This window comes from Mixophyes fleayi, chromosome 7, assembly GCF_038048845.1.
Source record: "Mixophyes fleayi isolate aMixFle1 chromosome 7, aMixFle1.hap1, whole genome shotgun sequence".
Lineage (NCBI taxonomy): Eukaryota > Metazoa > Chordata > Amphibia > Anura > Limnodynastidae > Mixophyes > Mixophyes fleayi.
In genome coordinates this window covers 119,709,162-119,724,960 of record NC_134408.1, presented here as the reverse complement: position 1 = coordinate 119,724,960, position 15,799 = coordinate 119,709,162, and the positions used below count along the sequence as shown (strand labels likewise).

Here is a 15,799-nt window from a genome sequence, read left to right as displayed (position 1 = left end):
TTCCTTCAGGGAAGATTTGCAATTCTTCCAAGGCCTCTCCTGAAAGGATACTTTTTTCCTCAAAAGCCAAACTATGAGTGTACATTTTCTCCATTTTGTTTAATGCAGTGTTTGACCCAGGTTTCATGAAAACAATGTTTTCTTCTTTGGGTAACGTTAATTCTGAATTTACAGTTTGTAGGTGTAAAAGTGGTGGTTGTTCTTTAGTAAGATTCAGTTTTACTTCCTCACTAACACCTTGAATTTCACCAGAATCCTCACAAACAATGGCAAGTTGGTTATCAGTCAATGAAGAAAGTAGGAAGACTGGGTTTTTGGTGAGCCCAGCTTGGTCTTCAGATGGTACATTACAGTAAAATGGTTCTTCGCTTGGTAGTTGTGTATTAGCATTTACAATTTGCAAATGCATCAGTTGTCTCTGCTCTGCCTTAAACTCTGCAACATCTTTAGTTTCACTTTCTGGTATTGGTGATGTGTGGTCACATGGAATCGGATTTCTTTCTTCTGAAATTACACTGCTTGTTATAAGTTTATCTTTGATGAGAATAACTTCAACTGTAGTTTGTTTTAAGTCAAGTTCTTGTTCCTTTAACAAGATGTGTTGGGAATCTGTTACAGATACACCCAACGGGTCAGACAAAACTGTCTCTGCTGATGTACGCAGGTGTGGCACACCTATCTCCAAAAGCTGTGGACATTCTTGTCCAAGCAGATGCTCTTTTGCGAGCTCCTCAACAATCTCCACATTGTGAGTATGCAAAACCTGTTTGATTCCATGTGTAGGTATTGTGGCCACTGGTTCCTTAGCTGGAATAGACCCAGTCATTTCACATGATATTACATGTTTTTCTTCTGCTACAAGTGAGATATACTTTGATTTTTCCTCACTTGTGAAACCTAACTGTAACGTATTTGGGTAGCTATCTTTTAATTCTATTTCTTTATCTGCTGTTGTAGTTTCTTCAGTAACTGGTACTTGTAGAGGTTGGGTTTGTGTCACAGGTATGTCTTCACTAGCAGGACATATGATATTATCAACATGCTGTTCACTAACATCTACATGTTCTGTGACTGCTGATGCAGTTAAAGGGATGTGTTCCTTTGGCTTAGATTCAAGATGGACTACTTGTTGTTCTGAACTCAACACTTCCTGTACCGTATCAACTTCTTGACTTTGTGCAGAATATTTGCCTTCAATGCCAATTGTATACAGCATCGTATTATGTTCCTGTAGTTCACCCGGTAAATTAACAGCATATAAGCGTGTTTCAGTAGTCTCTGTCACAGAAGATTTCTTATACGACTTAATGGCTTTTTTCTGAGGTTCTTTGCCACCAGTACTTGTATCTTGGTCTACTACTAGGTCTATGGTCCAAGATGACTCCCCAAGATTATTAAACGCTTTACAAGTATAAGAACCACTGTCTTCCTGCTGACACTTGTGTACAGTTAAAGACCCAGTTCCATCTTGCTTATAGCAAATCATGTGACGTTTCCCAGGCAATATCTGTACATTATTCTTAAACCACTGAACCTTAGGCTTTGGATTGCTGATAATTTTATATTCAATAATAGCTTTATGATTCTGAGCACACCTAACAGATTCTGGAGGCTGTACAAAAGAAGGTGCACACTTTTTAGTAGTGTCTTTTGATGAAATACTGACCTCTAAATCTGTCTCTATTTGTTTGCTGATCTCTTTGTGCTCTACAGTGAGATATGAGCTACACATGGTCTCGCCAGAATCATTAGTGGCAATGCACATATATTCTCCCTCGTGTTCTATCTTCACATAAGGAATGATGCAACTGTATTCATTATCATCATACACAAATGTGTAAGACTCACAAGTGCTCAGCCTATTTCCGTTGTGCAGCCACTGGATTTTTGGCTTGGGGAACTCACTAATGATAACTGATAATTTGGCAACATCCCCTATTTTAGCCTTCACTGGTACAAGTTGCTTAAGGAATACAGGAAAGCTAGCTTCCTTTTTAAGCTCTAGTTTGCTGGAGTAAATTGAGGATTCAGGCATAGATTCAACGGTTTTAACTCTAGGTTTTAACTGTAGGTCACTGCTGTAGGTTTCTGCGGTCTCCTCCTCAGTAGATATTACAAAAGAATTAGTCACGTCTGTACAAAAAAGAAAGTTGATGACATTATATTAATATAATTCCTACATCAGAAAATTGAGAGCATGTACACTTAGCTGCAAGAAACAACAGTAAAAATTCCAGTTTTATGACCAGATAAGTTTTCTATGCAGAGAATGCATAACGTCGGTGAAAAACAAATTTAAAAGAGAACTTCACCTAAAAAGGTTTTGTTTCGTAATTCATATCCCCCCAATCTATTTGCAAATCACTGCTATTATATTTTCTGCTGCCTGATGGTGGAAATAAAGCATTTATTATAGTGATTTTTAAAATATGTATAGTACTTGTCTGCAGAAGAATCTAGCTGTGCTTTGTCAATAAAGCTTTAAAATATACAAATCTGGCATTCCTCATACCCTTTACCCACCCTTCTTTGATTCATATGCTAGAATAGACATTGGCAGGCCACAAAAGCCCTTGATCATTTTTACATCTTAGGGTCAGATAAGCTCTACGAAGAAGGTGAAAAATAATAACAATAACAGAACAATATAATAAATATGCTATGCAACTATTGAAGGATATGAATTAAACAAACGCAGGTGAAGTTATCCTTTAAAATACATAATTTAAGTTTTTAAACAGGTTTGCTTTGAATCGAACCATCTGTGTAACATGAATCAGATGCTCCAAAATAATTGTTACAAGTTTTAAATTACAACCTTTATTTTAAATATTTTCACGAGTGAGCAATATATGTACTAGAAAATGCAAAAAGTAGATGTTGAAAATAGTCAAAGGAAAAAAAAGGCATCAACCAAATGTCATTTTCATTTTATTTTATTGAATGAATAAAATTATACAATGAAAGATAATTACAGAAGCATACTATTGAAAAAGCAAATATTTACCTTAGGTGCATAATGATGTCTCATTTTAGATGATGATGTAAATGGTTGTTAAATTTTGATATTCACCAAAAGTTATATTTTATATAATTAAACATGTTTGCAGTATTTACAATAAACTATAACACAAAAGTAGTGTGTGCTATAGACCAATTCAATCTGGTAGTATGCTCCCTTTATTGTTTTGTTGCTAAGGTCAGAGAAGTCTGCTTATACACAGTAATACATTCAATATGCCTTTATTTAACAACAGTCTTAGTTGTATACAAATTTCAGCTCAGGCATGCTACAGAGCTCCATTTAGTAGTTGCTTACTGAAGTCTCAGGGTATTCTATTAAAACTATATAGACTTAAATGTGCAAACTGAACCATGCAGTTGGCAATTACTCTGGGGTCTCCAAGTCCAGATGTAGGATTTATTTTAAAGGAAGGCACTCAGTTCGCATTAGCATAAGATCTTAGACTGGAAGTTCAATTAAATAAAAACTAATAATACTAGCTGTATTATTGTTTAAATTAAAAGTTCCTTTTCAAATCAACTATTTAATGGCCACTAAAGCTCTTGAACTAATACCTCTTATTTAAATATGGAAAGTATGGTTTACAACAAAAAATGTCATACAATTTAATAAAACAGCATTATAAGGGGGAACGGAGGACACAGTTTGATACTATAACCAAATACAGGCAGCTGGCTAATTATTAAGAACAAAATGACAAGGCATACATTATACAAACGATCATCACACAATCTTTAGATGCATTGACTAATTAAGACAAAATCTAGATTAATAAATCAGAAACAAACATTTAAATGCAATTTAGGTTAACTACATTAACACAAAGCAAAACACATGTTTTCAAACAGAAAAAGATACAATGCTACATCAAGTTCTAGAAACATTTTATTTTTATCTGATTAAGGAATTATCATAAGAAATTATATGTTTTAAAGAAAGAAAAGCACAAAAATCACAAAGCCCTACACAACTCTTATGTCCTAGACATTATATTTCCACTACAACAACCTCTACCAAGTAATATTTACATTAAAAACATAGATATTACAGCCATATCTAGTTCGTCATCGAGCCTTGTTTTTTTGTATAGGAAGCAAACAATAAAGAAAAGCTATGGCAAACATTGGCAGTGATCATTTTATTGACACCATGTGCCATCAAGTTTTATAGAGTGCAAAATGAATAGCTTCAAAAGTAGCAACCGGTTTCTAGATTATAACTTCTATTATGTTATTATCAGTGAAGCAACTGTTTCTGCAGATCCTTCCTTATTTGTAGCTACACATTTGTATTGGCCTTCGTCTCCAGAACCAACATTTTCTACTATTAGCTTATGATAACCAGTTTTCTCTTCTTCAAGTATATACTTTTCACCCTGAACCAATTTATCATCCTTATACCAAGAAACATCTGGCACGGGAGAGCCAAGAACTACACATTGGAAACATGCCTTTGTTCCTATTGAAGCCGTTGAGTCTAAAATTGGTTTCAGGAATCTGGGTGGTGATTCTGTGACTTGAAACTCAAAACGACAACTCTCAGAGTCCTGAGCTTTAAATTGTATATCTTGCTCTAGAGAAGGATTATCAAAAACATCAAGATGTATACTTAAGCATTTCTCACCACCTTCTTCACATTCACTTCCAGCAACAGCTACCAACTCAAGAGCCTTACTAACATCATTAACATCACCTTTAAATTCAAATTCAACTTCTATTTCTTCTTGATCATCACTTGGAACTTTCTGATCCATCACCAGGTCAAATGTCTGAGCCGTGCTCTCTTCACCTTCAAAAGAAGCTACATTTCTCAATTTTTCTTTTGCCATGCCTGCTTCTGCACCAAAAACGCTTAAAACAGCCTTGCAAGACACCTCACCAAAACTATTCTCTGCTTTGCAATTGTAAGTCCCTGCATCCGAAACTTTCACACTATATATTAAAAGACTTTGCTTTTCTCCTTCCTCCCTTATAACATATTTTCCATTATCTGCTACAATGCACTCATTTTCTTTGAACCATTTAACAGCCGGTCCTGGAATACCAATAACTGAACACTTAAATTCTGCATCCGACCCAGCTATTATATTTAGGTCTGAGATGGTCTGTATAAAACAAGGTGGTTTTTCAGTTACTTCAACGTTAATCTTAACATCCTCACTATCTCTTGTATTACTGGCTACATTTTGGCCATCGTAAGCCAAGGGAAGCACATCAAGGGAAATCACCATGCTTTTACTGTCTGGGCAAAATTCTGGCATAGTTATGATCTTGACTTGCTTCTCAAAGTCCCTAACTTCACTTTCATCCAACTCAACTTCCAAAAGTATTTCTTGAGGCGAAGGTGACCTGGATGTTGTATATTGCTCCATATCAAACTCCATAACATGCTGATGGGTTACAGGGGCTGGTAAGGCAACTGATTCACCATCACGCGGCAAAACGTCAACCTGGGCAACATTTTTGGCTTCCCCTAAGGGATTCACAGCAATACAACTATATTCTCCACTTTCACTTACTTTAATATTGTAAATTTCCAGTGTATGCACATTTCCTTCATTCCCTATTTTAACTCTCTCTTCTTTTTCAAGTAGCAATGAATTTCTATACCATTTCACTACTGGGGTGGGAATCCCCACAACTTCTGAAGTAAAACTTAATGTATTATTTTCAAAAACCCGTTTTTTTAGAAGTGCTTTCATGAATGATGGAGGAATTTCAACATCTTTGCTTGGTTCTCCTTCATATTTTTCTGGATCTTCCAGCACATTTTGAACATTTGGTTCGCCAATGTTTTTAGGTACAGGAACTGCAGAATCAGAAGTCATCTGACTTTCTGTATCACCAGAGTCCAACATTTGCTCAACAGGTGTAAAGTAATGGTCTGGAGAACTTGCTGGAGTTAGAAACGTTTCACTTAATGGAGAATAAAACCGTTCGGTGGAAGACGGTGGAGTGAAAAATTGATCAATATCTATAGCTTCATCACCAGCTTCAATTGACATCTCCGATTCTGGAGAAAATGGACGAGCAGACTGATTTTTATAAAATTCATACACCGTATCAAAGGTTACGTCTTCAACTTCTAGTGATGTTACACGTTCCTCCCAAATATCTTGCCTGCTTATCGCTTCCTCTGGTGGTAGAGATTCATGTTCTGCACTAAATGTGGATTGTGGTAGAACACATTTTGGTTCTGATGGCTTTGTGCCATCAGGGTGTTCTAAATGACCATTTCCGGAAATACTAAAACCTCCCTTCTGATAATAGTTTTCCTCAGAAACTTCTAGGTTATTTGCTTGTCTATTCATTCTCTGCACATTTGTTTCCCACTCAGTGTCTTCATTGCTAATTGACATCAGATAATCACTGGTTAACAAATCTTCCCCCTCAAAAATTCCAAGATATGAAATATCTTCAATTTCATTCAGATTTTGTACATCGTCTTTTTTTACTAATTCATCTAAATGTAATCGGAACTTGTTATCTTCTGGGACATATGTTTTCGCATTTTCAAGCACTTCAAAATTCTCTTTCTTTATCTCAGGAGTCTCCTTTGTATCAAAAAGTTTTACCTCTAACGGTTGTAGTTCAGTATCTGTTCTAACTGGAGTTTTGACCACAGAACGTCGTCTTTGTGGGACTATTGGTAATTCCTTCTTTACAGCAACATTTTCTGCTTCTTTATTTAAAATGCTTTGGTCTTGGTCAGTTGTAGTGGTTTCATTGGCAGAATTCTCTCGTGTTAATGGCTTCCTGTCAGTGTCTGTTACAGGTCTATGTTTCACAAAAGATCGCCTTCTCTTTGGCACTACTGGCAAGGCTTTCTTCATGTCTTTGTTTTCTTTACTTTCTATCAGTGAACTGCTACTCCCTTCAACTGTACTGCTCTCCACATCAATAGAGGATCTACGTCTAACCAAAGAGTGTCTTCTTTTTGGCACTACTGGCGCTTCCCTTTTTGTGCCAGCATTGTCAGTATCTTTTGTTACTGAACTGAGGCTTTGTTGTATAGTACTTTCTTTGACAGCATCAAGCTTTATTTCAACTGTCTCATTGCTTTTAAACTGTAGAACTGCAGATTGTGATTCCTGATGCAGGTTTTCATTGATATCTTCCACAAACACTGAAACAGATGAACTTATTTCTTTAATTGATTGTGCAGGAGTGTCTTCTACAAGTTCCTTTTTCATAATATCTTGGATAGAACTCTTTAGATTCTTGACAATTGCTGCCCTGTCATTGACATTTGCAATCTCTGCACTGTCATCAACATTTGTGATCTCTGCACTGTCATCGACATTTGTGATCTCTGCACTGTCATAGACATTTGTGATCTCTGCACTGTCATAGACATTTGTGATCTCTGCACTGTCGTCAACATTTGTGATCTTTGCACTGCCATCGACAGTTGTGACCTCTGCACTGTCATCGACATTTGTGATCTCTGCACTGTCATAAACATTTCTGATCTTTGCACTGTCATAGACATTTGTGATCTCTGCACTATCATCAACATTTGTGATCTTTACACTATCATCGACATTTGCAATCTCTGAACTTTCATAGGTGGAAGATTCCCACAGAGTGTGGGCTTTGTCTTTTTCTTTTCTCTTATATTCTAAACTTTCCTTGTTAGTTATCTCATTGATAGTAATTTCCTGCTGTGTGAGTTTATCACACTCTGGTGTATAATAGTCTATTAATTGTGATACACTTTCAGCATTTCCAGCATTATCTTTGGCAACAGCATCATGTTCCTCGCTGTCTAAGATATCATGCTTAATATATGACATGTCTTTGTCATCTGTCTTTTGAGGGCTGATTTTTTCTGATCTCTCCAATTCCATGCTGCTTCGGTGCCACGAAACCTGTGGCTCAGAATCCCCTGATATTATACATTCCAATACTGGACATACCTCCTCTTTGACATCTACTTCTGTTTCCTTTTTTGGAGTTGTCTCCCGTGAATCCCTGGCAACATCAAAACCAAATGTAAACTTGTGCTTAACTGCTTGAGTATTTTTCGTAGGTTGTGTTTTCTGTTGAATTTCAACTGTTTGGAAAGATCCGTGTAATTCTTCATCATATTCAGGAACGGGAGTAGGAGCAGTTACTTTAATTTCCACAGGCAGTGATAAGGATTCATCTGATTTGCAAGGTATGTCATGGGTAACTTGTGGAAGCTGAAGGCTGAATCTTTCAACACTATCTAAAATACGTTTTTCCTCAGCATTGTCAAAAAGTGACACAAGTTCTTCTTCTTCACCTTCAGTAAAATGTTTTGAAATGAGAACCTCACATTCTATTGAAGTTTTAGATGCATCCTGGTATTCATTTTTTCTGCTTTTAACCTTAAGTTTGCCAACTGTTGTATCAGTTCCATATTGGTTAAATATTACACATGTTATGGAACCATTATGTTGGGGGAAGACAGAAGTGAATGTTAATGTAGACTTGTTTTCTGTGGTAACTATGACAAAATCTTCATTACGGCGTATTGATTTGTCATTATTGTACCAAGAAACTGTTGGCTGAGGATGACCATGGAAATGACAAGTAAAAGTACATGAATCACCTTCAGATGCTTCTTGAGAGTCAATATCATGAATAAACATAGGTGGACTTGGAATTAGCTTCTCAGGAACAGACTTTTCAGAGCCCTCATCAAGCTCTTTTCTAATTTCAGGTTCTATTTCATGAAGAGTTGTAATCTCAGTTTCTTTCAATGCCGGCAATTCTAGCTTCACCTCCTCTATGGAGCCATAAGTATCATGGCTGAATGGTTCACTAAACTGATCAGCTGAGTTAAGCAAATTTGATTCCTCCATAATATCCTGGGGAAATACATTTATTTTTTCTTTCTTATCTTTTTTCTTTTCAGAACATACTTTAATAGATGCATCGACTGCATAGGATTCTTTATATTTCTCTGTAGTCATTGTCTCTTGCTGTTCATTATGGGCTGACACAAATTCTATATCAGTTGTTATTGTATCTAGTTTAATTTTAGACATAATGGGTTCATTGACTTCATATGATTCTGAGAACTCTAATTCAGCATATTCAGTTTCTGCTGGGAGACTAGCATCAGTAATCAATGATTTGAAAGTGAAATCAGATGATGTTATTGATACGACTTTCTCATTACTATCCAAAGGAAAATAGTCCTTCCTCTCGGTTTCCTTCTCCCTAGATATTTTAGGAATAAAATCTTTGCTGACTTTGTTGGATGTCTCCAGTTTAATTATTTCTTGCTGTTGGTTGTGTATAAGCGAAGATAAAACACCAGTTTCCAATGGTTTTTGTTGCATTCTAGATGTAACCGGTTCATTTATTTCAATGGAAATTGTCAATTCGGATTTAACATCATCATTTAACTGTTTAACAACAGGAATGTCCCCTTCTGTAAGTTTTACACCCTCCTCAGTGTCCAAAGGAAAATATTCCTGTGCCACTTCATTTCTGTTTCTAAATATTTCATCACAAGGTTGTTTGTCTATACTGACCTCAAATTCCTCCAGCTTATTTTCTCCTTGTTCCCGTTTGCGTGTGCATGTTTGAATTAAATCTGACTGTAGCAGTTCCTGCAATATTCTACTGGATTTGTCACTATCAATGGATTCTGACAACTCTAATTCCACATCACCTTTTCCATCTTGGACACCTACATTGCTTGTTGATGGTATAGATGAAGTATCCAATTCTGCATATCCTTGTTTCTTGGGAAGAACCAAAGGTAAATCCTTCCTATGGACTCCATTAACTCCTTTAGAGTCCAACAGCTTTTCTTCTTGCTTTTGCTGAAATACAGTTAAATGCACTAAACTAGCTTCTGAAGGCTTTTGCAGTATTTGAGATGTAACAGATTTGTCTATATTTACAGACTCTGGTATTATTTTAGCTGTAATTGGTTCAAACATTTGAACCAGTTCTTTAAAATCTAAATCCGTCTTATCTTTTTGAACTACAACACTCTTAACTAGTGGTGTAACGTTGGTCTCTACAATTATCACATTATCATCCAAAGAGATATTTTCTCGGCTTTCTTCATTCTTTTTCATATCTTTTTCATGGACTTCACTAACGTTATCAAATGCTTGTAGTCCAATTTCTCTTGGCTTAATTTTTTGTGTTGTTGAAATTACTGATCTCGTGTCATAAGATCCCTGCAAAATTTTAGATTTAACAGGTCGATTAATTTGAACAGGTTCTAATGATTCTAATTCACTCTTTCCTATTTGTTTTTGATTGTCAGTCTTAACTATTGACTTGCTGGAAGTCTCTGCTTCAAGTTTTGATTTATCTTCAAAATGATCTAAAAGTATCTGCTCCTTAGTTCTTCCTTCTTCATTAAAAGTCCATGTGCTTTCTTGAGTGACCCTCAGCGATTTTTGCAGTTTAGAATCTTGCTTCTTTTTCTGTGCTGTCCCATGCACCAACCTTGCTTCATAATGGAGTATTCTAGACGTAACAGGTTGGATTGGTTCTGGCAATTCTATCGCTATCCGATCACTTTGTTTTTCTACAGCGATACTGTAAGGTAATGATGTGACAGAACTATGTTCTGCAATGCTGGGTTGTATTATGTGAATATCTTTTAATGCACATTCCTTTTCTTCATAATTTTTTGTGGAAGGTTTATGAAAAGATCCTTTGCTGAATACAGTTGATTTATCAGATTTCTGTAGATTATATTCTTCTTGGACACTTTTGTGGTAACTTGAGTATGAGTATAAACTAGTCTCAAATGGTCCTTGTCGTATTCTGGACTTGACAGGTTCATTCATTTGAACTGGTTCTCCTGGTAATTCTATTTCGTGCCTTTCATCTTCTTTTTTAACTGATACAGGTAATTGTTGATTGGAAAAAGATTCTATCTTTGCTGGAAAGTTTAATTCCTCTTGTATCTTCAAAGGCAGCCTTACTGTATCAACTTCAGTTTTATCTCCATGTATTTCACTAAAAGTACTTCTGTAGGCCTCAATGGCTCTCTGCGGCTGATGCAACTTTATTTCACTCTGACTAAATTTTTGTGCTGTTCTACGTACATAACTGATTTCGGAACGATCTTGAAGTACTTTAGATTTAATGGGTTTGTTAATTTGAATAGACTCCAGTAATTCCAAATCTCTATTCTTTGCTTCCTTTGCCTCACTGCTAACGCTAACCACTGATTTAGCAGGACAAGTGCTCAACTCTATGGATAGTTCTTTACTATCCACATGTTCCTTCTTCTGTCGTTCATCCCTTTCAATAAATATTTCATGAAAATCACCTTTAGATTTAATGGGTTTGTTAATTTGAATAGACTCCAGTAATTCCAACTCTCTATTCTTTATATCATTTGCCTCACTGCTAACGCTAACCACTGATTTAGCAGGACAAGTGGTCAATTCTCTGGATAGTTCCTTATTATCCACATGTTCCTTCTTCTGTTGTTCATCCCTTTCAATAAATATTTCATTAAAATCACCTTCAGATTTAATGGGTTTGTTAATTTGAATAGCCTCCGGTAATCCTAACTCTCTATTCTTTGTTTCCTTTGCCTCACTGCTAATGCTAACCACTGATTTAGCAGGACAAGTGGTCAATTCTATGGATAGTTCCTTATTGTCCACATGTTCCTTCTTCTGTTGTTCATCCCTTTCAATAAATATTTCATGAAAATCGCCTTCAGATTTAATGGGTTTGTTAATTTGAATAGCCTCCAGTAATCCTAACTCTCTATTTTTTGTTTCCTTTGCCTCACTGCTAACGCTAACCACTGACTTAGCAGGACCAGTGGTCAAATCTATGGATAGTTCCTTATTATCCACATGTTCCTTCTTGTGACGTTCACTCCTTTCAATAAATATTTCATGAAAATCACCTTGTTTAAAGTCACTAACTGTGTCAGAGGTATACAACGTAGTTCCTTCTTGTGCCATTTTCTGTGTAGATGAATCCAGAGAGTCAACTTTAGGCAATTGGTGCATGACACTGCTGATTTTAGGTTCTTTTATTTGTTCTACAGTTTCAGAAAACGTGTCTAGGTCAGCGACTTTTGTGTCATAGCTAGTGTCTCTTGGTACATCCAAAAATGAACTGAATTTGTGCTTTTCCCTCGCAATGTGAAAACTTACCGAACTTGTGTCACTTTGCCAAGACTCCAGGTCTATATCTGAACATACGTCAGAAGAGCAAATGGAACTCCTTGCCCTTTTAATCTCACGCAACTTTTGCAACTTTGCCTGAATTTCCTTGTCCAACAATTTATCACTATCAGAAATCTTTTTACTGTGACTTTTGTCACTGGAAAATATTTTTTCAAAGCTTATAGTTTTGACAATCCCTTTCTTAGGATACTGGCTTCGCAGTATTCGTGTTTCCCTCCGTTTATCATAGGGAGACCCAACACACTTGAGGTCAACTTTTAATTTGCTTTCCCTTTTTTTCTGAACTAATGAATCAATACTTTTATGAGTTTTCTCGGAATATCTCACAAAATTTAAATATTTGGGATTCTGTTCTTCCCTCAGTGCCACAAGCAATGAAGCAGTGCTCTCCGCTGAACCTTCACTATTGACAGCAAATATACGATAACTTCCAGAATCTTGATCCTCTACACTTTTAATCAACAAACTACATCTATGAATGTGCATATCACTTTCCGTTTTAATTACCCTGCACTTATCTCTACCAATATGTTTATTGTTGTGAAACCAAGAAACTTTTGGCAATGGGCAGGCCACCAGTTTACACCGAAAAACTGCAGGCTCTCCTTCTAAAACTGATCGAAACTTTAACTTCTGGGTGAAGGAGGGCTTTATGAACTCTGACCAGGAACTGATAGATGATGTCCGACTTGCGCATCTTTTAGAGGAGACAATTCCGTGATCCAAGTAGTCTTCTGTATCTGAAAAGGCGCCTCGCAAATCTCTTCTGTTTTGACTCTCGTTTTCGATCTCCTCGTTGAAAAATAATTCTGCCAATGATAAAAGGTAATGTATTTTAAAAAGAGCTTACTTCCTCAAATATTTGAACTTGAAATTAAATATTTTGTTTCAACTATACTATACATGTATAATTCATGCTAGATAGACTACAAATCCATAAAAATATTCACTCACCATATTTGTTCGAATAAACGCAACGCCTTGTTCTTTTTTAAAGACAGCAAAATCGTTCACTCTGTGTTCTTTTCTTCAAACTGTGGAAATGTCTTCTTCAACGGACGCGCGAATCTCAGAAATGTATAATTAACATGTTTTCTGTGTATGTACAGCTGTCTGAACATTTCAGTGGGTTTCAAATTTAGGATTAAAATTTTACCTGACTTGCAGACAGCAGAATAAACGCCCTTTCTGATCCTTTTGGATGTGAGCAATTTGTATCTATCCTTAAAATATCTACATTTGAATGAGAAGGCGTTTATTCGAACTAATACAGCCAGAAAATTATGAGGTTATGCAGAAAACAGCAAGCAACATCGATTACATACCAAACTAGATGCCATCTGCAAGCCAGGTAAGGTGTTTAAATGCACCGAGTTTTAACAGAGTATCAGACGGAAAACAAAGCACCTTGATAAAAATATGGCACAACCATCCATAGTGGTCATAGCAGTTTTTTTTAAAACATTTATCATGCAATAATGGAAAGCTGTAATAAAATGTTTTACAACTTGTGCCAGAAACTCTAAATAATACTGTAAAACTACATATTTGGAGAGCGAAGTCATGCACATTTCAAAGTCATGGGACAAAGGATAATACATACAGCGATATCAAAGGATAATCATGAACACACAGCATCATTTACATTACAGATTAACAAAACATTCTCATCTAGTTGAAAAAAAACTTACCTTGGCTTGATTGACGTCTCCATTGGTTTCTTTATCAGCATTTAGTCCTTACTTCACACATTAAACATTATTATAAGGTAAACATTATCACTTTAACATACCTTTCACTTCAAGCTCAATCTGTTGTTCAATCTTCTCCTGTAGAACTTTCTCCAGTGCTATATGAGTAAGAGAGAAATAAAGTATTTAAGTTGGGACCTATGTTTATTGTTCTGGAGCTTAAGTTGCTTTGACCTCTTTAAAAGACACAAATAAAGTTGACATTTCAGACTAGGAATGAGCAAATATAAAGGAAAAAAAGATGTTGTTATATCATTTAGAATATTTTAGTACTAAGAATAAAATGAAATGAAGAAAAAAATCCACATTTTCAATTGTAAGTCAGCACCAATAAATGATTAGTGATCTATCCGAGGGATTGAGCCCTGACACTGTCAAATAAAAGACCTTTGCCCATTCCTGTCCCAGACAATTAACACCCACACTAACATATAAAAGCACATGCCATAAAAATATAAAGATGTGAGCCGATGTACTGGTAGCTAAATATCAAGTGTGATTTGTATTGAATTCATAAGACTATCTTGTGAAGGGAAATATCTGAACATGCCTTTACATGCCTCATATTTAACTGGAAAATACTTAAATTTAAGACATTGCCAAATGTATTTTTTATGTTGTTGTCCATTGCATACAATGATATGCAAGAATTCATATGTGGAAGGAACATGCAGTTAGTTGCCAACCTTTCACTCTCAGTTGAGTGTTGCATTCGGCTTGTCCTGCAGCATTAACTATTTTGCATGTATACATGCCACTCTGCTTTGGAAGAACTTTCAATAGCTTTAAGCTGCAGAGTGACCCATCATTTCTTAAGAAACAAGTTGCAGACTCATCAACCAGAAGTTTGTTAAAGAGCCAGATAACACAAGGAGCAGGTATGCCCTTTATGATGCAAAAAAGGGAGACGTCGGCGCCTTCCTTTGCAAAAGTTTCTTGGGGAAGCTTTTCAAGAAACGCTGGCACTACGGCACAAGATTCTATTAGATCTTCATATGGTATGATGTCGGGGTAGTATTCTCTGCTCCTTTGTCTTTCAAGGTCCTGTGGTCTTTGCGATGGTGTGATAGAAATGCTGGATGTTTTCGTGACGGTTTCCTGTTTGGCTTCGTAAGAACTCTTAATTTGAATTTCTTTGTGAGTTTTAAAACTTTTTTTATCTGATTCAAGGTCTATTTGTGCTACTGCCTTGGTGGTGGCTTCTTGTGCTAGGCAAGAATAAATTTAGGAAAGTGTTAGTTATAATGGTTTGGAAATACAGTGCATAATACTATAGAATATTAGATCAAATTAGATAATGCTAAAGTGGTTAGTATTATTACTTTGTATATCAGAAATGATTTCTTGATGGTTCTATTTACGTCTCTATGTTTAGTGCAATGGTTGTTATATTTATAGTCAACCTGTACATTACTAGCTTTCAAGGTACAAGAGGAGCATTTGATTAAATCAAATTTAAGGTATACTAGATAAGCAAATAAATATTGTTAAGGGCTAAATCTACTAAAGAGCCATTTCCAATTGTAAACTTGCATCTTGCATGTACTTCTTCTGCTCATGTTAAAGCGATATATATATATATATATATATATATATATATATATATATATATATATATATATATATATATATATATAGCCAAATTGGTATGCCGCCACTTCTCCAGTTGTATAGTTTCCATACCACCACTTCCATATTTTCTTGCACTAAAATATTATTGTGTAAAGATTATTGTGCACAGTTGGCACAAAATCTATATTATTTATAATTTTGTTCATATTGCAATAACGAGCCATAAATTAAAATCTCTGTAATTTCAGAACACGAGGATGAGAACATTGCTCCTTAGTATATTTAGCCCTCAGT

General features: G+C 35.8%; 1 protein-coding gene across 24 annotated transcripts in view; it reads right to left on the bottom strand.

The window, feature by feature from the left end:
• TTN (titin) overlaps positions 1 to 15,799 on the bottom strand; it is a 252,740-nt gene that overhangs the window by 189,250 nt on the left and 47,691 nt on the right. For 23 of the 24 annotated variants that reach the window (XM_075180515.1, XM_075180537.1, XM_075180524.1 and 20 more), the window contains 2 exons: positions 14,620 to 15,141; positions 13,975 to 14,031 (listed from right to left, as the gene is read on the bottom strand). In XM_075180515.1, the coding sequence (XP_075036616.1) occupies positions 13,975 to 14,031; positions 14,620 to 15,141 (579 nt within the window). The remainder of the gene's footprint in view (positions 1 to 13,974; positions 14,032 to 14,619; positions 15,142 to 15,799) is intronic. The other variant, XM_075180533.1, reaches the window with a different exon arrangement.